This window comes from Falco rusticolus, chromosome 5, assembly GCF_015220075.1.
Source record: "Falco rusticolus isolate bFalRus1 chromosome 5, bFalRus1.pri, whole genome shotgun sequence".
NCBI classification, from domain to species: domain Eukaryota; kingdom Metazoa; phylum Chordata; class Aves; order Falconiformes; family Falconidae; genus Falco; species Falco rusticolus.
Window position 1 is genome coordinate 44,170,832 of NC_051191.1, and position 23,460 is coordinate 44,194,291.

At 35.6% G+C, this 23,460-nt stretch overlaps 1 protein-coding gene across 3 annotated transcripts in view; it reads right to left on the reverse strand.

Annotated features, from left to right (window-relative positions):
• Window positions 1-23,460, reverse strand: part of IMMP2L (inner mitochondrial membrane peptidase subunit 2) — a 476,905-nt gene that overhangs the window by 430,673 nt on the left and 22,772 nt on the right. Inside the window, exon 4 of one of the 3 annotated variants that reach the window (XM_037389614.1) lies at window positions 6,010-6,098. The exons of the other annotated variants lie outside the window; for them this stretch is intronic. Within the exon in view, the coding sequence (XP_037245511.1) occupies window positions 6,056-6,098 (43 nt within the window). The 3' untranslated portion in view covers window positions 6,010-6,055. Of the gene's footprint in view, window positions 1-6,009; window positions 6,099-23,460 lie in introns of those variants that run through there. 3 annotated transcript variants of the gene reach the window in all.

Sequence of the window (23,460 nt, forward strand, 5' to 3'; positions counted from 1 at the left end):
AGACGGCTCCAGGTGGACTTAGCAGCATGCCAATACCTACAAGTTTATGAAGGCGACATAAGAAGCCAGCTCTTCACACTGCTACATGGTGAGTGGACAAGAGACACTGGGCGTAAGCTGAAACAAGACAGTTACAGAACGGATATAGGGAGAAACTTTTTTCCAGTGAGGACAGGCAGGCAGTGGAAGATGCTGCCCAGAGGGATTACACTCTCCATCTTTGGCAGTTTTCAAGACCCATCTGGACAAAGTCCAGCAGAACCTGGTCTGACATCATAGTTGGCTCTGCTCCGAGTAAGGAGCTGGACCCCCTGAGGTCCCTTCCAACCTGAATTACCCTATGGTCAAGGATGTGATCCTATGATCTATGTCTTTGAGTTCAGTGAAGTTTTAAGGCAAGTATCCATGTCTTTATAATGTCCAAGGTTTTTTTGGTGTCATACATAGGCAGGCTTATGCTCAGAGCATCGAGTATTTCGAGTAATTTTCACTAACTACCATAAAAAGGATGGTCGAAGAAGTGGCTGCCCTCCCCAGTTCTTTGCCTTGATCTCACCCCTAGTACAAGTCAAAGCTGTCTGGAGAATTGCTCTTTACTTTCAACAGCTGGACAGGCTGTCTGAAATATATGGCAAGTAAGTCTCAAGGCATGTTCTCGAGACATAAAAGGCAGATCCATCCTTTTAAGCCAGGATCTCAAAAGAAGAAAGATAAAGAAGCCAGTCCAAAAAATTTGCATCTGTGGGGAATTCAGTCAGAGTAGGCATATCACCAAGAATGCTGATAAAATTCTTATGTAAATTCTCTGTGCAGTCTATACAACACAAAGAAAGCATTTCCCTCCCCTCCTCCTTTTCCCTCAACTGGTGTTAGCTTTTAACCCATCATTAACAATGTAACCCAAAAAGATATATAAAACAGCTTTTAAAATTCAGCACAATGTAGTTTATGATATCTTGACATGCTGTGGTGCCATTAAAAGCTTCACATACAGATAAAAGCTAAAAAAAAAGAAAACTTAAAAAAAAGAATGATAGACAAAAAATGTAAAATTAAAATGAAAAATGCATTATTAATACAAACTCTTACTGGAGAATGCCAGAAAGAATTCTACTTATTCACAGACACAATCATACAAATTAGAGATGTGAACTGGGAAATGACCCAATATGCTATAAAGTCTATCTTCCTGCTGCCAAAAAAAAAAAATTTATATCACCTATTACCCAGTGTTTTATCCTAGCTAGTTAAAAGTAGATTAACTGTTTTCTTTAGCGTATCTCCTGTCACTAAGATGAGGGTTCCCAATTCAGGAGTCATGGCTCAACAGCACCACAGATGAGTTTAAGAGGGTCACAATCACTTTACTATGTTAAGTGAAAAAGTCCTACTGTCCATACCTACAGGAAAAAGAATCTTGACATCGAAAAGATTGATATGCTGGCATACAATTGTGCTTGTAGAAACTCACAGCATTTTCACAGTAAGTGATTTGTTAATTCTGGTAACTTCTGCATCAGTCCCAAACAAATTTTAACTTTCAAGCAGACAAGATGATGTTAGAGGGTTTCTATGATGGAGGACAGGCCAAAGACAGCAACCCTGCTTTCAAACTCACAGACCAAGTACCATGTTTCACAATTCTACAAAATAAAAATCAGCTTTTTTTTTAAGCTTCAGTGCATGAAGAATACAAAGCACTTGCTGACAAGCCATTAAGTGCAGTGCTGCTCCTGGGCAGCGTTATAATTAAGTGAAAAGCCTACTTTATTGGTTAATTATTATCTCTCATCTACAGTGCTCTGTTTTTGACTATTTGACAGAAACAGGGCACATGCCCAGTGTCAGCAAGATATAACAAATACCAGTACCATCCCATAGATCTTTCCAATCAAAAATCACTCACACAAATAGCTCTGAGTAGCTTATCTTTGGCTGTTTCTCCTCCTGCATTTAGTGTCCCTATGTCTGGACTGAAATAAACTGTATCCTTTATAAGTACCTTAACTCCCATTTTTGGCTATGCAAAATACAATCAACCACAGTTGTGAATTTTGGTGCCAGAAGTAAGGACAACAATCCCAAGTCTCTCCTCAGAGTTAAGCATGCAATGACAGTGAAAAATCTCTAACTCTGCCTACTTGCATCTATTAGAATTTAAATGTTAGAAAAACATCACTTGATTCATGTTAAGCTGTTTCAGTACTACAAATGCCTTCCCTTCTAAAACAGTGAATTTCCACATTTGTGTTGGAACATAATATAAAGCTGCACGAGATTCCCCACGAGAATCATGTCAATTGGCATTTTAAAAATTAACACAGTAACCTACAATAATACAAGCTTCTTATGCACAATATTTGTCAGTAGGTAACATGAGAAGCTGAGAACTCATTTAGAGAGCCCAAGCTTTATAAAGGCAAGCAAAAATATCCTTGAACTGCTTCCTCTAACTTGTTTAGTGTCTTATGGTGAATATCTGTAATGTAAGAAAAAGGAAAAACTGAACATATGAAAGGGATCTGCATGCAGTATGGTTAATATTGAAAACAGGAAGGAAAAAAGGAATAAAAATTCCTGGCAGTATATACGGGTCCAGCTATGTTATTGACCTGGTGAGCAATTCAGAGCTTGTGGAAATTTTGCAGATCTTTTGGAAAACATGGTAGGTCTCACACGTGCTTGCACAGATCATTTTTAGTCACTATAAAGAAAATTTGCAACCATAAGCAGGTTTTTGGGGACAGAAGGCCCCATCTAAAAGGGCTTAATATCTAATTATTTCAGCACTCCCTCCTTCTGGTCTTACATTTCACTGAAATGTTAGAGCAGCACTTCACCGAATGGCTTGTGTAAATGAACCAAGCATAAGGAGTTACCTATCATTTCCCCAGTTCTGTTGTAGTAAGTAAAAAATATCTTTAGAAACAGCTTTTTTAAAGTTATTCCCACTGTTTCATGAAGCATGTTATACTGTGCATATGAGTGTGGTTTATTAATAATAGTTTAAATGGGATGGAGTTAACAAAATTAGTGTTTAGGCATAAATGTATATGAAAACGGAACATGTTCTAAGCAGGGATGAGACACTCATACCATTATAATACATTCAAATAGTGAAATATTCAATATACTCAACATTTACAATGAAACCAAAACATTAGAGTCACATGAAGGCAGAAGCACAGTAGTCACTATTGAAACGTTAAGGAAAAAAGTTTCAACTTTTAACTTCAAAATCCTGCTTACAAAGCTACTCTCAAACATTTAAATGACACAGGCAAGAACCAATGCTTTTTGTTACGAAAACATAATAGCTTACATCTGAACTATGTAAAATGAAGTACCTATAGAAGAAACCCACAAGAAGTGATTATTATTCCATGAAAGGATAATACAGTACATATTGCCAACTCTCCTATTTTATCATCAAGCCTGAGGCAGCAAACAGTTCAGAAAGTGCTTCATATGCAATTGCCATCTGTCCTTCAAGGATAGTCTTCATTTCCAAACAGTACTGAAAATATTAGAAATGGTGGATAGGAATAATTCTCAATGACTACACAGTATTTATTAACTCTCCATACTCATTACTTGGTAAATATAACACTTTCTTCCTCAAGGAGGTAAGCACATAGCTTCCCCTCTCAAATACTATTCTCCACTTTTTTCTGGACTATACATATATTTCCAATCAAGGAGCCTTTGCCATCACACACCGTATCTCTGCATAACACCAACATTCATTTGTTCAAATATATAACATCTGACTGATATGCAGAAAATTAAGATTCCCAGTAACATTTTAAATATTTGAATTGAATAGGTAGTTCAAATACAGCAATATGGCTACTACCACAGAACAAAGAACTTACAGAAAAATCTAGTAATATAATAAGACAAAAAGAATACAAAGGGATTGATATCCTGCCACAGAGGTGGGGTGTTTATATGTTCTTTACACAATGGTCAGGTTCTGGCTATACAGTTCATCTCACTCATGGAGAGTTACACTCTATCAGCCATACCTACAGCTTCCAGGAGACATACTGTTGCTTTCTCTAGAGTTACATCAATGTAAGCATCTTCAGAAATATATACCAATCCTTCTTGAGCAATTAGCCAGGAAAATTAGGATCTCCCTACATCACAGACACTCTAATCAGGGCTTACGCTTCAGTAACACTTGCTCTTTTATTACTTCTTCCATTCTCCTCTTAAAAAAACCAAACAGACATACATACATCACAGTGCTACATAATACCAAACTAGAATTCATACAAGACTATGTGATCTTCACTACTGGAGTTACTCAAAATACCTGATTAAGTCCCTGCACAACCTGATCTAATATTAGCTCTGCTTTAAGCAGGTGTTTTGACCACAAAACTCCGAAGCTGTAGAGTCCATAACTCTGTAGTTCGGAACTAAACTACTTTACAATTATCAGACAAGTAAGGAAGCCAGACCCCTAAGAATGAGAGAGAGGGGGAAATGGCAGTGCCAAAACTAGCGTTACATTGATGAACGATAGGAAGAAAATCAGACAAGTATCTGATATCTGTATGGGAAAAAGCTGGAATCCACCCGAAGAAAAATAAATTTCAGTGACAACTACTTTTTTTACTTTTGCTGAACTCATACCTACTGATGCCTTAACCAGTTTCCAGAGCCAGAGTGAAAGCACAGGCTCTGAACTGAAATTGCAATAATATAGAAAACCCCAAAAGAGACACTTTTGAAAGATTACAAATGAAACTGCAAAAAAAAGAATTCCTTGAAGATTCTTTTATTCATTTCAAAACTAATAAGTCAGACTTATAATTAAGGCACTTGGCAGATTTCATTATAACAGATCAGATACTAATTCAGTTCAGATATCCAAAACTGCAGGGTGGAGGATGATGGGCAAGGAATTAACAGTTGATAATGACTTCACACTTGGAAAAGAGTGATATGTGATATGGCAGGTTGCAGAAATCACTCTGGATAGAAAGAAACTGTCCAGAAGAAAAAAATCCAAACCCATAAATATACTTACTTTGGCTACAGAAGAAAATAAAAAAATGAAAGAACACAAAGTAAAAACTTTGGAGAACCCTCACAAAGGAGATACTGTTAGAAACAGTGTAAGACAAGAAGCATATGGGATGTAGGGCAATGCATGGTATTTGTAAAAAAATGTACAACTGCAGGTGATGCAGCCAAGAGCTGCCAACTCAAAGTAAGAAGAGTTGCATCTAGCAAGCATACATATGTACAGTGCATCAAAAACTAGCAGACACAGCACTGCAAATCTGCATAGAGGTGATGCTTAGGGGTGATGCCTGCAAGATTCCACCTGGAAACAGATACTTCTTAGAAATAAAAGTCTTGCCTACATTCAGCTCTAAATTCATAATCTCAGGTAAATGTTATTTCTGGGAAATGCTTTTAAAAAATAACTCTAATCAAAGCACTGATATGGAAGACAACTAGAACTGAGAGCTTAGAGTGAAGAATCAAGGATGATATGACTCCAAACTAAGGTGACTAAAACAGAAATAGGTCAGCTTTTTTTTTTTTTTTAAATGGCACGATGAACAGAGATAATACAATCTTGTAGAAATTCTAAAGCTTTAAATCTTGTTCAGTAAATACCAGTTCAGAAAAGTAAAAAACTAAAAAACTGTGTTGATATATCAAGATTCTAGCAAACTTTTGTTTTTAAAATATGTTTTCTCAAAACTAGCATTTTACTCTCTGCTACTTCCACCTCTGGAAAAGAAGGATAAATTGAGATTAAATGTATCAAGATAAGTTGAAGAGTATGAGAAGCTCCAGAAAAACTTGTCTTTTATTTCCAGAAAAGTAATGTAGCATTTCAACCAATGTATAGAATACAAATAAGGCTAGAGACTGCAACATCTTCTTCCACTGACCATCTCATTAAACCTAGACTGGGTTTTCCTGCTGCATGCCCTTGCTCTGGGAAATGGAGAGCTGAGAAAGGCCTGAGCAATGCATTGCAACAGCTGCACCAGACACAGTCCTTCCTTCTTCCTGCAGATCAGACTCACAGGCTAGCACAAAGAGCAGTCAGGATACAAGGAACACGGCTGTCAGGAAAGGAGAAGGAAAACAGTTTAGGAAAGGAACTGGTAGAAACAAGAGGATGGTTCTTCCTTCTGCACTTCAAGTGCCAGAGGCTAAACTATTTAACTGCCTACAGAAACAAAGTGCTGGCTAGGAAAAATGGTGAGAACTGCAAGCCCCTGTTGAAAACAGATACATGATTAGAAGGGAAAAAGGGTGGTTTGGCTGAACAGGATCACAGAGAGGTGGATTTCCTGGAGTATGAGATACAAAGGTTATTGTGAGAAAGAGAAAAAACAGTAGATTGGTTTCAAAGTAAAACATCCATAAACAAGACAGGAGAGCTAGTTCAAATTCTCTGAACTTTAGATGGATGTTTCAAAAAAGCCTAATGAGTGGACTCCATATGAAAGTGGGAGAGTAATCAATTCATGGATCTTGAGTAGGTTTAATTATTTGCAATGAGTTTTTCAGCACACACAAGTTTCAGGTAATAGGGAGCTTTGGCCATGCTACCAAATGCAGACATTCCCAAGGCAGATTTACTGACAGAAATTAAATACCAAGAAAATTTATATACTACCAGGATTAGATGGATTTTCACAAGATCTGTTCTGGATATAAGCGCTACAACAGAAATAATCAAATCCATCAGCAGCTCTAGACACTTCTACATTAACATGTCAACAGTAGCAGCATGGTACAACCACAATATCATACTGATTTCTCAACAAAGGACTTTGCTTTTTAACCTTAGTTGACTCTACAAATTTATATTAACAACATTATTTCACTTCTCTTGTTCATTCTCTGCATTATATGATATCATATTATTGTGAAGGTTTTATTTCAAGAAATAAGGATACTGCCAAATAAAAGGTAATATGGAAAACTTAAGAACTGCTTGACAGTTTTGAAAACTGATCTCCATAAAAATAGGAAAAGAGTAGCATCACCTCATATCTCACCAACTTGAATATTCTCTTCCAACAGAGAAAGTTTATCTTTTATTTGATTTGGTGAGTCTACATAATTTGTGGGGGTTTTCCTATATAAATGAAAGACTGTGGATAAGTAAAATTACTGCACACGATGTTTGCGTGGTGTGTTGACCTTGGCTGGATGCCAGATGCCCACCAAGCTGTTGTATCACTCACCTCCTCAGCAGAGCAGGGAGGGAGAAAATAAGATAGAAAAAAAAAAAAAAAACTGGTGGGTCAAGATAAAAGCAGTTTAATGAAGCACTAGCGAAAGTTACGCGCGCAAGAAAAACAGAAGATGTTACTCTCTACTTCCCATCAGCAAGTGATGTCTGGCCACTTCCCAGGAAGAAAAGCTGCAGTACATGTAGCAATTGCTCTGGAACACAAGTGTCATAAATAAAAAATGCCCCGCCTTCCTCCTCCTCTCTCTTAACTTTTATATCTGAGCAGAATTCCTATGGTATGGAATATCCCTTTGGCCACTTTGGGTCAGCTGCCCTGGCTGTGTTCCCTCTCCATATCTTGCCTACCCCCAGCTTACTGGTTGCAGAGACAGCCCTGATGCTGTGCAATCACTGCTCAGCAGTAGCCAAAACCCTGGTGTGTTGTCACCACCTTTCTAGCTGCCAATACAAGCACAGCACTGTGAGGGCTGCTGGGGGGCTCAGCCAGACCCGATACAGTTTGATACTATGAACTTCTACATTTAAAATTGTTCGCCAACTGAAATTAAATTAATTTCTCCCAGGTTTATCAAACTTTCCACTGTAGAAGCATGAAAGTTGAATCCTCTGTCCTTCTTAAAGCTCAAATTCTTGGAGACATTTTACGTTCACATAACTGTAGCAGACATCTGAATCAAAGGATTAGACTTCATTTCAGTGCCGTCATATAAATGTGCCACATGATGAAAGAAATAATGGGGCTGCAATTTACAGGCTGCATTCTTTTGAATGCTGTGCTTAGAAGCATATTTGAGCCACTTTATAATGACGTCTGCCCTCCTTTATAAATCCTCCTATCAACCGCTGGTTGGTGGACAACAGCCAACTCATCTGACATACATATCAAATTAGATAGCATGGTGATAAAAGCGCTCTGGAGCAATTTAAAATATCATCACATCGTGCATGGAGAGGATCAGAGGAGTACATGCATGACACCCAGTTAGACTGGACAGCTTTGTGTTATTTTAATATCTGAAGTATTCAGCATACATTCCCAAATCTATGCAGGGTTTTAGCCTGGCTATAACTCAGAATTTTTTGGTGAATTCGGTGACTTCTGAGGCACAAACCATGTTCTGAATTTCTGTAAAACACCACATTCCCTACAGTAAACTGCAAAAAATTATGCCATTCTTCAGAAAAAAGATGTTTCTTTCTTCAGCACTTAATACTTATCTTCAGAAAATTCATTACACATACAAACATGTATTTCTGATGTCATCCTAAAATTTGTTTAGTAGAGTTCTGCAGCAACATATCCCTTGAACACTTTTAAAAGCTATCATGAAGAAGATTCTTCCCCAAGACCGCAAAATCCCAATTATGGACTTATTTTCTAGCACTTGCTTTAACCAAGTAGCTAAAACACCTTAAGATGGCAACTGCTTCTTTTACTTCAGAGTAAATATACAAATTAAGCTATAAATGTATATAGTAACAAACAAATCAAATGAAAAATTCACATGGAAAATAAAAACTAGATAGGGTGTTTCTTCTGGACAGCAACACAGCCTTGACACAAAATCAGACTACAATTGGGAAATAATATTTACAGAAAAATGTCTCCTTTATTATCAAGAAGGATACAAATTATTTCAAGTCAACTGAAAAAATTTATAGTAAACCGTTCTAAAGGAAAAAACATGGCTTGAAGTCCTCCAGGATAAATCTCTGTCTGATAAGAAATGATCCAAGTTCATTAAACTTTACACAGCACATTCTTCACTCCAAAAACAACACAGAGAAAGAGAGAAAAAAAGACAGAAAAACAGTGCATGGGAGAGAAAGGGGGGAAGGGGAGACTGAGGGGTTTTTTTAGTTCTGAACCAGGATGTAATTCCAGGTATAAATTTAGTTGAAATAACAGAGCAAAGTTTTCCTTATTCTGCCAGCAGAGGTAGGGTTTTTTCCTCCTTTACTTCTTATAACAGTATCATGGAAATGCTAAAACAGCAGCTGCTTTTCACAGACTGGAAGTGAAATTAAGCAGACTTGCTTGGCAGCTTAACTGCTGATTAGAAAAAAATTGCTTCAGTTCTTAAAAGATTTTGCTCTGCATCTTAGTGAATCAACCTCCTTCCAAATTCCATTTAGACCCTTGCTGGTACATAGCTGATAAGCAATCACTTAATTATTTTTTTTTTCTATAAAGTGCTTTTTGTTATGGTACTTATGAGCATATGAGAGTGCTAAATCATGCAATATTCACCTCAGTACACAATAAAAAACAAGCCAATATTCTGATAGTGTTGTATATTGATAGAGATGTAGCCACAGCAAAGATTCGTTAGCAGAAATGTTTCTGTCAATCAAAATTCAAATGGTAAAAAGACTATAGATACTTTTTTCATTCACAAAGTATCCTTCCATATCTATATGCAAATCTATAATTATAAAAAGTCTTTTTTTCTATATGCAATATTTACAACATATCTGCTTCACATAGAGACTCCAGTTTTCATTTATTATACTTTAAACCAAAATGTGTTTTATTTAGCAGGAAATCAATTCTTGCCCTTAATTCTATCAGAGTATGAGTTGTCTGCCTAGAAAGAAATACATCAACTATAAATTTATAGCTCAATATGGATACCAGCCCACAGCTAAAAATTTGCAGATCTATATAACCAAGCACATTTAACAGTCCTCCTGGGTAACGTATAAACAGAAGTAACTCTCATAATTCAACACACACTATGGGAAGAGCTATTACATCCACGTCTGTTCACTTTTGGTCCAATCCATTCTCAAAAGAAGTTGTACATATTGTCAACATAATGAATGAAATCACAAGACTCCTCATAAATTTTAAATGTCCTAAGGGGTTTCTTCACCTTCATGTGAAATCCAAGTACTGTATGCTTAAACTGGTTTTGTTGGGTTTTTTTAATTAAATTATGCATTTTGATGAATGTGCCCTTTTATTTGCTACATCAGTATTCTGTAAAATGCCTGAAAGTGAAAGCATTCAGCAATATTATAGCTTCGTTTTCTTAGATTAGTCCTGTTTTATCTGTATAATCCCTTGAAACTGCACCGGTTTTCATTGCAGTAGAAGCTCGTCCCATATATCTTCCATCATGCCTTAAAGATTCTATTATTTATTTTAGTATGAAGAATACTACAAAAAAAATATTTTTTAAAATGTACCATGACATGCCTTAAGGAAGGAGGTTTTATATCATTCTAAGAAAATAATCTCTGAATTCTAGCACCAGAGAAAGAGCATCACTTCATTGTAAATACAGGACGACAATCCTGAATGTCTTCTGTTCTGTCAAATTTAGTAACACAGAATATATTTTATTTTTTTGTAAAGCAAATGTACCCTAGAATAATCCTTTTATAGAAGGAAGCTTTGCTGAGTTATTTTTATAACTGAACTAGAAAGTAACCAAGTGAGTACGTCAACGTTGGGCAGTTTGGTATATTTAGTAAAACAAATTCTTTGTTCCTATTGTACAGCAGCCTTCAACATTGTCATGACATTCTTTCATCAGTAAAAGGAAAATATTTGAGAGGCTGCAAATTTCTAAATTTAAACCAGTAACTGTAAAAAAGGAATACATTGTGCAATGAAAAGTAGAAAACCAGATCTACTTAAGTTGAAAGACTACAATTTTCTTCAATACACCTTGCTCCTCTGCCTGCACCATTACTGTTTCCACTAATTTTAACACACATCAGAAAGTATCACAGCAGGATTTTGTAAACAAAAGTATTAGATACATTATGAATCATCATATGAAAAATATAGAAAGAGTAGCACAGGTGCGGGGTTCTTTCAGTTTTTCTGTTCTGTCACTTGGGAAAAAAGTATTTTTTGTAGGATTCATAATAAACTTTGAAGTTTGATAGCAGAATTTGAAACCATCGTTAAAAAAACCTACATAAAATCAATACATCTGGCTACAGGCACATCTCTTACTATAATATAGCAACAAACTTGAATTTTGAATGTATGTGAATCTTTCTCGTGCTTTCTTATTTTGCACAGATTTCACAATGATGGTCTCCACAGATGCAAGTTGAGAGTATAAAAAAATGGCAGAAGTAACTAAAAATCAAATAAATATACCTCATCCTAAGAGCACCATGACTAAATAAATGTGGATATGAAGAAAAACTACCATGGCATTCATTTTCCTCTTCCAAAACTACTACTTCAAATACATCTTGACATCAATAAGATGTAAATTCAATACTAGATATGAACCACTTAGCCTGGAGCTAATGATAATGGAAGACAAAAACTTAACATCAGAACTCAGTATATGGTCTACGTAAAGTGTAGAAACTAGAGATCTTCTTTAAGTGTTTCCCATTTTGCTATAACATCTATGAAGAGGAAGGTGAAGTTTGAGCAAGAAGTACACACTTTTCACATAACCGGCAACTTTTTATGTTTTAGAAAAGTGAATCTGGAAAGAATCTTCAGTTCTGAAGACTGTGCTTCCATACATCCCAGCATGGATTCTACATAAAGAGTTACTGAGATGTGGTGTAAAGCATCTCCCAGCTACCCTTCCACCAGAGTCCTCACCAAAGGAGTTTTGATTTACTTTGGCTTGCAGTAAGTTGGGGCCAGGCCAGCTTTCATGTATTTGTTCCTACTTGAAGGCACTGCTCCTTTTGAACCTTCCACACTTCACAATCAAAATTATTTTGTGTTTCAAAAGTGTTATGAATTTTGATGTTAATTTTATAATCTCATTCTGATGCAGAATAAAATGAAACACAAACTTTTTTCTACATGATGAACACTATTTCTTAGTAAATTTATTTTTTTTCCCCCAAGTAAAATCTCTGTCAGGTACTTTTAAGATTCATACAACACAGTGTCCTTACAACCTTTTACCACATTTAATGGAACACAAGCCCTTATGTAACAGCCTCCATACATTTGTGTCAGTAATTTGATGGTTTGTTCAACTTTCTTGCATCAATTGACATTCAATTTATCATTCCTTATGCACATTTCACAGTTCTATACTGCACTTTCCAATAGTCTATCCTATTTAAACGTCCAAAAGCTTTATCTTAGAAATCTCAGAGATTATTATTGCCTGCCATCTTCAGTACAGCTTATCAAATCGGAAAAAGTTATAATACAGTGCTTAGTATTTATAGCCAGGTTGGTAAATAATGGGGACAAGATAGCCTGAGAAAGGAAAGAGAAAGGAAAGGGACAGGAAGAAATTAAAAGGCATTATCTGCTCTGACAGATTCTGAGATAATCAATCATCCTAATAACCTCACTCACTTCTGAAACTGTTATACACCATGTTAAACGTAGGCATCAATAAAGGAACTAAAAGGGTTGGAAGTTCCCATTATAGTCAATACTATCAATGGAGCCTGGATTGTGATGGCCTACTTCTAGCATGTCTCTGAGTAGAGCTGAACCTGTAATACTAACAAACCCAGTGTTAGTGAAGTATACTATTACTCAAAGATGAAGCTTGGGATTGTATGGTGGCCAAAGCCCCTGTACAAAACACTGCACACTCTTTCAAAGTGCAAGCCTATAAAGAATATGTGTATATTTAACTGAAGATATTTCTCGCAATTCATCACTCGTGTGAGAATTTCAGCATTCTCTTTTAAACCCTCCATCATAAAATACTGCTTGAAAATCCTCTTAGATCAATGTGGTGAGAATCTAATTAAATCAAGTTACTGAACTGTATCCATAAACAGGGGTTTTAATTCTGTCAACTTAGTATCACTAATGCCATCCATAAATTTTGTCATGTTTACAAAGAAACCATGAAAAAGTCACAGTTTCACTACATAATAAGTTATGCGCTCTTGTGTGACTTTAATGGGCTCTGTTAGGATAACAGCAGCCAGCCAATTTAAAATTTTCAGGCTTCATTTTGTCAGCATCTGTGATCCAAGGGGTCATTCATTAAATTATGACCTTTTTTCTTCTGTGTGGTTTAACAGAGAGGAAGGGCAAAAAGAAAATACTGATGTAAACACAAGAACAGTAAAGAAGACCCCCAATATTATTTAATTAACTGCAAGTATAACTCATTAACAGATACTTTATGACAAGATGAAAATTTGACTAACATTGAAGGCTTGTTGGCCAGCTATTACAATCTTACAAAAGGAGGCTCCAAGGTATGTACAATGAAGAGTAAGACATGTCACCCTGAAATTTAAGATAGAATGTGGAAAATATTTTTTTCTGAACATAAGTAAAATGCATGTAAATAATCCTTAAAATTGCATGATTAAACAGGTTCAAATAATTTAATTGCTATTTGGCCACCTAGTTAAGGGACAGCAGTGGAAAATTCATATAGAAGTAAGTTTTTAATCTAAATTAAAATCCATGGCATTTATTTAGCCCATCATTTAAAACAAAATGTCTACGGATAATTGATAAAACCTCATTTCTGGAAGTGCTCATTTTTCTCCATTGACTAGAGAGAAATTCTGGTGAGTAAGCTTGATTTATGATATCTAACTATTAAAACAATACAGATAATTGGAGTAAGTTTAATGCAGAAAACCCCCTTGAGGCAACAAAGAAATTATGTGGAGTTTCTAGAACAATGATGCTCTTGTCCAGTATCAGCATCCTTAGGCATGACAAAATATAAACAAGAATAAAATAATAGCCTAGAGGCTTCATCCTTAAGGCTTCATTAAGGACTCTTCAATTGAAAAAAACAAACAAACAAAAAAAAACCCACAAAAAACAAGTCAAAAGATGCTATCAAGACAGGAAATAGATTTGCTTGATGGCCAAACTTTAATAGGTGAACTAGTCTGTTGCAAGCACTTAAAAAGGGAAGTATTAATGCAATCTGTTTGTTTAAGGAAGCCAGCAATGATAAAATAAAACAAAACCAAACCAAGTAAGAAGTATAATGAACACGTCAACTCCTTCTCTAGAAGCTCCACTGAATAAAGATTCTACCAAAATGCAGCTAGGATCAACAAAAACAGAACAGTCTCATGAACTGCTGATCATATAACTTTTTCTCCATCACAGGCCTGTTCTCAGCTTCCTTGGTTTGTCTCTCACATTTCTGGATGTGTTTATTAGGACTGGTTCAAAGTGACATGATTGTCATCTCAAGATTTACACACTCAAACAGAGTCGGGGTTGAAAAGCAGTTCATTGTCCAGTAGCATACCATCTGTGGCTTGGGTAGGGCCTTGGATACTGATGCAAACTAAAAACCATAACTGGAGACAAATCTAAATAAGTGTTTCTTTAGCATCCGCCTAGATGAATCTCATAATCACACTGGTTGCAGTGCTATAATTTTCCTTCTGCTTATTAGTGTTCTCCTGAATATAACAATCCCAAGACAGAAAACAACTTCAGAAAGAGATCTAATTTGCCTGTAAATACAGAACTCAGAATGATCTTTTTTTTTAAAAAAATGGGTCCTACATTGAAAAAACCATCATATATTTCCTATTGATTATTAAGATACTGAATAATCCCCATGTCTCACTAGAAGCTCACCATTCTATGGGGAGGATCTTCAGCTGCTGCCTGCATACATGATACAGTCCAATGAACAAGGATTTTGTTTTCAAATACAACACTGTGTCATTCTAGGATCTAAAAATTTTATATACAATATAGACCACAAACACATCTACAAATCAACACATTAAAAGAGTATAAATACCATTTTTTAATCTTTGATTTTTTTTAATAAACTGTAAAATAAACACATTTAACATTTTTTCTTTTGCTATTTTTTAAGTCTTTTGAATTTCTGAACTAGTTTAAAATATATATTAGATTTGGACCCTAAGGAAAAAAAGTTGAGAGTAATCTTCTGGGCTGTAGGTTGGAAGAGCACGATGGGGATTACAGTCTCTCTTCTCACAGGCAATATGAATTTCATACACTCTAAGGAATTAGGACAACAGGGATTCCAAATTCTTTCACAGTCTGGGTTCTCAGCAGCACCAACCATTTCTTTTGTTTCAACTCACCCAGGGAAAGGAAAAAATGACTGACTTTCATGAAGAGCATATACCTTTAAGAACTTTTGTAATGGGTGTGAGTGGTATGCTGCAGTCATTCTGCTACTGGATGCCAACCGTTTCAAAATACGACCTCTATGTGTCCATAATTAGTATTTCCCGAATGGATTGTGTAATCTGACATTAGTCTACAAATACTACATACACATGATAAGCATTATTAAATTATTATGCAAGCCTCTTATTTGCCAGCATGTATATCATAAATACTTTAAAAAAAATTATAATCTCAACAATTTACGTCCATTATTTTGCTATCACAATTCACTAATTCCTGGGGTGGCTAATTTTCTTCCTAAATTAAACCTCATTTTGAGTATCCACTATTCACACCAGTCTACATTTGGTCACCTTTTATACCTGGCTCAAACTTCTCCAGTAATCTCCAAAATCAGTTTATTCTTAGAAAATACATGGGAGATTTATCAGGAATATATTAATACACGAATCATAAACCTGTTGTGTCCAAAGTGCATGTTTAAAAAAGGGGTTCTTCATGAGGCAACGTTAAAAATTGCATTACTTTTATCTTCATGTAGATGAAGTTCATGACAAAAGCATTATTGATGTATTTTATTTCTTCAGTTTGTCAACTGCAAGTATGAGACAGAAAAGCAGTAAAATCTTTCCTGAGTTCATTCCAGTATCATTCACATTACTACTACTATCATAAAGCAGGAGTATAACGGGTAATTAGAGATACCAAAACGGAATATTTCTAGCATGAAGTAATGCTTTGTGCTAATCAGACCAAATCCTTTGTATATGTTGCCTGAATACCAGGGGTTGACATATTTGCTAGCCCTGGCACTACCAGCTAGACAGTGTACTTGTTGCTGTGACTTAATACCTGATGAGCTTTAGCAAACAGTACACAGCTGCACATAGGAACTGAAAGAAGCCACACAGCAGAGCTAAAGGTAGTTGCTAGCAGAAATTTCTAGAATAGCCCAGGAGGGCTTTTACAAATCAGGACATGAAGAGCCCCTTCAAATTTAAATTTCCCTTGGTGGTTAACTGCTGCTGCATTAGCAAATCTTGTGAACTGAAAAACCCTGCTGAGTTGCCTTGCGTATAGTTACACCGCTTAAATCCTGAACACAACTGTTAAGAGTCTTGGCAAGCTCTAAGTATTTTCAAATGCGTCATTTGGTTCACATACGGACTAGACAGATATGCTATACCTGCTCACTAACCACAAGTAAAAGCTGATTAAAACATACATGAAAACAAACACACAGAAAAAAATAAAACTGCTAAATGTTATGAAGGAAAAAGTGGAAGCTATTTAGAATTAGACTGCTGGAAAAAAGGTGGCAGATTTTAGAAAAGTAGAAGACAACAGCTCTTAAGCTGCAGACCACAGTCCTCCAGTTTTAAGGTAACACATCACAGAATCAACTATTACACTCTGCAAATACTTACATAAACCTCTACCCACCTTAGGCATTCTTAAACCGTAATGTCTTCAACAACAGAAATGGCCACAGGATTACAAATAAGAAATGACCAGAACAAAATTGGAAGGCCAGCTACTCAAAACTCTCTCAAAGATAACCACTGAGATAATGCCTAAAAAAAGGTCAATAAAACAGGAAATACAGAGAAGAAAATATTCTGTATGAGCGTTCTCTGCCATTTCAATTATCAAAACTAAGAAGCATCTAGACAAAGTTTCAGAGATTAAGATCCACATCTTTACTGCTAAATTTGGGTTCAGACATTCAGAGATCCTTTGTTTTGCTAAATCAAGTTTAAATGAATGTTAGCCAACGTATTTTCACAACATCATACATTTCTCCCAGCAAAGACTCATTCCCAACACAGCACCTTCCCATCACTGTCAGTTTTAAAACACACGGAATGAGGTGCCCTCTCTCTGCAGCTCTGCTGATACACAAAAAGCACTATCTGAGTACAGGAAAGTGTAAGGTTCCATGCAGTAAGGGTGACAAGTGTTAAGTCAACCTATTTTTAAAAAATCTAACTAATATTCAATATTACAGTCCAGATATCATGGGATAAGGTAAAGATCAAACAATATCTTCGAAAGCCACAAAAGGCCTGTGAAAATTATTGTTCTTACAATTTCCTGGCTTTGCAAGGTGTTTTAAATATGTAACAATAAACGTATGTCAACCATACCAACAGCCGCCTCCTAATTCTCAAAGGTGTGCATGGTGTTCCTATTAAGTAGTGGTTATACTGACCTAGAACAATCTATATTCGTCACAAGTTTACAAAGAAATCACAGCTCACAGTGAGGAAAATGCAGTTCACAACAGAGTCAGTGTGTCATGTTCTATAGAGACTGTTCCTATTCTAATCAGAAATCTGAAACCACCTCATCGTAAACTGTCCTGAACAATGAACCTAAGTCTCTAATTCTGTCTCATGGGTTCAGCTAAGCTATTAAGGGTATGGAATATAATTTGTAATCAAGTTTTCCCTTTTAACATTAAACAGGTAAGCCTTTGAACTCATGGAACTTGCCAACTAATAGAAATTTGCTGTAGAAAAAATACTACTGTCAGTGTCCTATAGGACTGAGGAATACATTGTGCATGATCATGCATTTAAAAATCTTCCAACAGTATTCTCTTTACTAAGGTCAGACTCAGCACAACTTTAAAAATAGACTATTCTGAGGGCAAAGGGGATCGTATGCAGACGCAAACATCACAGCAGGCCTTCTGGGTGTACAGGATGCTATTATCTTGAGCTTGCTGACAATATACTTCCCTTTATATGGCAAGACCATACTTCTCTCATTACAGTTGCCCTAGTTCTTGAAACATCAAAGTTATTGTTCTGAGAACATCACTAATTTTTCCCTTAAAGCAAACACATAAGACAACACATAACACAAGAAAGATACTCACTAGCTATCTCTTTTTTGCCTTAAGATACACACTATTAGTTCCTGAAACCCTAAACGGCATTATGCTATAGATCATGGTTTTAAGTGAACTATAATTTTAAGTTTTTACTTCTACCTTTTTCCCTAGTCCAAATTTCTGTTTATATAGTACATTTTTACATTTTACAAAGGTAGTTATAAAAGAAGATATCTACAATACCAGGAACATCTGAGCCAAGTGGCTAGAAAGTAGCAGGCTAGATTGTTCTGCTTCATACTGGCAGAGGACACAGGTCAAGTTCAAATGAATTTGAGTTCTATTTATGAAATAAATTTAAAAAATTATTGTGGATTCTTCATACATCAAGTCATTAAATTACAGCCACAGCACTAAAATTTGCAGGTAACCCCTCTCTCTGCTTTCAGTTTCCTATTAATTTTTTTGCCTTCATTTTAGGTATCTTTTACACTTTATTCCTGACACATTTTTCTCTGACTTACAGTCAAAATGTTGACCCTGTCCCTTATGAATGAATCTGGTCAGACTTAATTGAAAATTTAACAAGTGAGCAAACAATTACTTGTGTACTTTTCCAGGCTTCTCTTCTCACTTGGGAACTGCTCTCCATATACATTTGCAAAGCAGTTCCCTCTACTATAGTATGTTAAACATGACCCAATGTTCAATGTGCAGACTCCCACCCACCCCAGATTGTTTCACCATACACATCTGCCTTGCTGTACTCGTTTCTCCTTTGAAGAATTTACAATATTATAAAACCCAAATGCAATCTTCTAATTCTCTGTACATTCAGCTATTAACACAACAGGCTTCCAATGCATGACTGGGTCTTTTAGAAACCACTATAAGACAAATATAACCACCACATCTACAGAATAAGAGGGTTTTAGGGACTCCACTTCCTTGATATAAAACAAATTTGAAAAATCATAATGCATGTTGTAAACACTAACTGGTAATGTTGACTTCTAACTTTGAAAGGCTGTGACTATTATGTTCCCTATCTTAAAAGTTCCATTGCTGAAATTCTATTTGATGTAAACAAACAGAATCATTCAGGTTAGAAGGGACCTCTGGCCATCATCTACTTCAACTGCCAGCCAAACCAGACACAATTGCAAAGGTAGATCAGAGTGCATGGGCTTTTGCTAGTTAAGTTTTAAATATCTCCAAGGATAGAGGTTTCACACAGTCTCCCTGGCTAATGACTTTGCCATTCTAATTCTGCATTTTTTTTCCCTTGTATCTGCTCAGAATGCCCTGCTGCAGTTGTGACCATTGTCTCTCATCCCTTTGCTATGCATCTCTAAGAAGAATTTGACTCTATTTCTTTGTAGCTAATCTACAGATAGACAGACAGCTGACAACAGCAGCAAGGTACCCTCTCAGTTGAACAAATATACATGCATGTATTTAAAGCTAAATTTTGTTCAATTGCACTTTCCAGGAGCAGCTGATTACACATAAAAACCCTAATGTTACATTCATGAATACAGACTAATATAATTTCCCTAGAAAATATAGTGATGATAAGGTTAATTATCATTTTAAACCTGATAATTTGCCATTCCTTTGTTTTTGCCTTTACTAACAGGCTGAAAAGAAACAGAAAACAAGGCCAAGACTCTGTTTATTACATGCAGAAATATTCATGTCCATAATATACTCAGCACAGGTCAAGACCCATGCTTTTTCTTCCAACTTCACCAATTAGATGGGAAATAAATATTTTTTAATGTGTAAGCAGAATTCACTTTGTCAGCATATGTATAGCTCATTGAAAGATTCCTAGAAGTAACTTTCTGCAGTAAATATTTATGGTTGCTCATAATACAACTCAGTAAACTGGCTTAGGAGAAGTTATTACTATAAGATATGCAGTCAGCTGTGGCAGTATTTAAACTATAACTTGTCCAAGAACACTGTATGAAATATCCCATGTAATAAAATATCACCTCAGTACTTCCCAGATTGTACACAAAATAAAACAGTCTAACTACACAAAAGGCTAAAATGTATTTAGGCATCTTTCTGCATACTCCAAAACTACAGAACCAATTACATTTAACAGCTTATGTCCAGGACTTGAAACCTAGGATGCAGTAATTTTTCTTAAACAGCGAAACTGATATTTTATTTTTTTTTAAGCACTGCTGATTCATGGTACAACATCCTACGTACATTTCTCTGTTGAAGCTTTTATGCTGTTGCAGATAACAGAATTTAGCACTGGAATAGGCATGACTTGATGTTAAGGAACTGAGTATCTTTGAAAGAGAATGGTGTCATAGGAAAAGAAAATCTCCAGAACTGTTCTACAGAAAAGATTTTTCATTACTCATTTTCTAAGTATAGAACCATTTCTTCATAATAGAAGTTGATAGAGCATCTTTAGACGCGAAATGTATACCATTCACAATTCAAGTAAAGCAATATGAAAGCTAAGATCTTAATCTAGTAAGAAGTTTATCTTAAACTGAATCTAGTATTTCACCAATTCAGCACTCAGCATTTCATCAGTTCGGTGGAACCTAAGTTTAAGTACTTTGATAGGTTATCTTCTTTAGGAATGGTGCATAGGCTTCCTCAAGTCCTTTATCTTCAAGGAAAGGAAAATACTTTATTTTCAACAAGCTATCAGTTTACTTACAGTTTAACAATCCTCTAAAGCTTCAACCTATCTGTTCAGCTGAGTACACATTCAAAAATTATGGTCCATCTATATTTATCATAATCTAAAATACACTTGGTATTTTCATGCAAGGATAACCATATGGATACCCATTACTTTTTTCATCCTATACCATCACAGATGTTCAGCCTGAATTTAGTTAAGGAGGTGTCTAATCTGAATACCATATAGAGAGTGAATGCTGGAATTCCCCATTAGTTGCCAAAACAGTCATGTTTCTTGCCACTTCCAGCAATAAGATTGTGTAGCCTCTTTCACTGACTAGTGAAACTTTTCCTAGCTCTAGGTACCTACAAGCACTGCCAGTCATGAATAACCAGTAATTACTTCTCCGCGGCTGGAAATGTACTGAGAAAAAAAATTATCAATATTTTCCTATCAGAGTTGTCAAATTTTCTTAAGGTTAAAGAAAAAAAAAGTTCAGGAAAAATACACTGTTACTTTTCTGTACATACATCGCAGCAGGCATTCATATCACCAGACTCTGCTGGAAGCAAAGCAAGTTGCTAGCATCTAAATAATAAATATTTCAAAAGGTAAAAGTGACATTTTTGTAAATCAAGGCAGGTTTCAAGCTCCTTCTGTTCAACATGACCTTCTCAGGGCAGTCAGCCATCACACTGTAAGCTAGAGTTACAGGATCAGAGACAGCTTTCCAGCCATTCAAACCATGGCTGTAATTTCTGCAACATTTCAAGCAGCTGTCCACTTAGACCCAGGATCTCCAACATACTATGACTGTCCGTCATCAAGACTATCAGGAAAATCTATTCTATGCTGCTCAGTTTTCTATTGAATAGAGGCAGGTAGAGGTCATTTTGTTTATTAAAATAGGGGTTTCCCCCTTCTCTTCTTCATATGCCTGATCACTAAAAAGTGAAGTAGAAATAATTGCATCAAATGAGAATTTTTTTTTTTTTTTGAGATTTAAAATTACTGTTAACAGCCCTCCTTCTGCACAACATAGGTCCTCCTTATGTATTAATAAGCTGCTAACACCTTATCTGACCATCTTACAATTTAAAGATCACAACAGAGCAAGTTTTTCTCCCATCTTTCTTGATTTCTAAAGTATCATACATACATATACATATATATATTTGGATGAAATTTCAAATGTAACTTGCTTTTATTATTCCCATCGTAATCTGGCTGAGTTGCAACATAACCATAACTCACAATTATTCTAATGTAAATACACATGGGGCAATTAAAAAAAAAACCCATACTTAAAACAAGAGCTACAGCTCTGTACAGCTTTAATCTTGATGCTATTGAATTGGTACTGAGGTTGGCAAGACTGTAATTTCCCTCCACTTTCACTAGAATATGTCTTAGAGAAATTTTATGCTATTTATCTCAGCAGTAAATTCAACCAAATATCACAGACAGTGCATCTGATTTTAATTATTTTTGTCAAGTCCCTCAATGGTGCATTTTAAATAAAAAGCAAAGACTATATGCAGCAAAAAATCCCCAAAACAAAGCTGACAGCAAAAGACACAGTAATAGTGATTTATAGGTTTTCCAAGTTGTAGCCTTCAGCCACTCTAAGAGCAGTACCTCAGACAAGAACTGATGGAATTATCTTATTAATAGTAATTAAGATTAAATTATTTCCTAACTAATAGGAATTCACATTTTAAACAGAATTCCTGACAACCACACTGATGTCCATAAATTTATTCAAGGATGCTAACCAGAATAAAAAAAGCTTATTCAGATAATTATATCTTGTTATTAAACCTCAACATTTACTTTTAGACCCAAAATCGTTGATCTTGTGGCAGTGTTCTAGGTCCTCTTATATCCTATTAAGTACCTGATGTAGATTTAATAATTTTATCTGACATACGTTGCTGTGTACATAATGTACATAAGCTTAATGTTTGCTTTTGTCTAATCAGCTTAACTCAGTAAGCAATGAAGTAGTTTTTAGTAAACTTGCAATATGGTATTCTAATGGATACAGCAATAAACATTCAGCAACCAACACTTTGTTTCTTAATTCAATAGTAAGGCACTTAAATTCAAAAGCAAGGCCGATAAAATCAAAATGAATCAGAATATTAAGTCCTCACTGGCACCACTTTCAACAATACAGTAATATTCCCAATCAGCTATCACCTCCTTCACAAAAGGCCTAGGCCATTTAACTGACTTCCACATCATTAACTTTCCAGAAAATAAAATACATTTATTTATAATTCTCCAAGCTGCAATTTGACCACTAAAGAATCCATAAGCTATAACATCCATATATGTTGCTTTTTGGCCTATAGATTCTAGCCAGACTCTCTCCAGCAATGATTCTTGCAGTCAAATCTTGTAAATTTCCTACTCACATCCACAGACTTTAAATTAAATAACCATTACTTTAACCACAATTTATTTCCTCCACAACTGCTCAGTTTCCATACTTTTAGAATAATTGCCTACTTAAACCCATCCCGAGTGCTTCATAATAAAACTGGGGAACATGTACAGTATCTGAAAACTTTCTTTAGAAAACAGATTTTACTTACTTTATAAATATAAGATGCAAGTCTGAATATATCTACTCTAAGAATAGATTG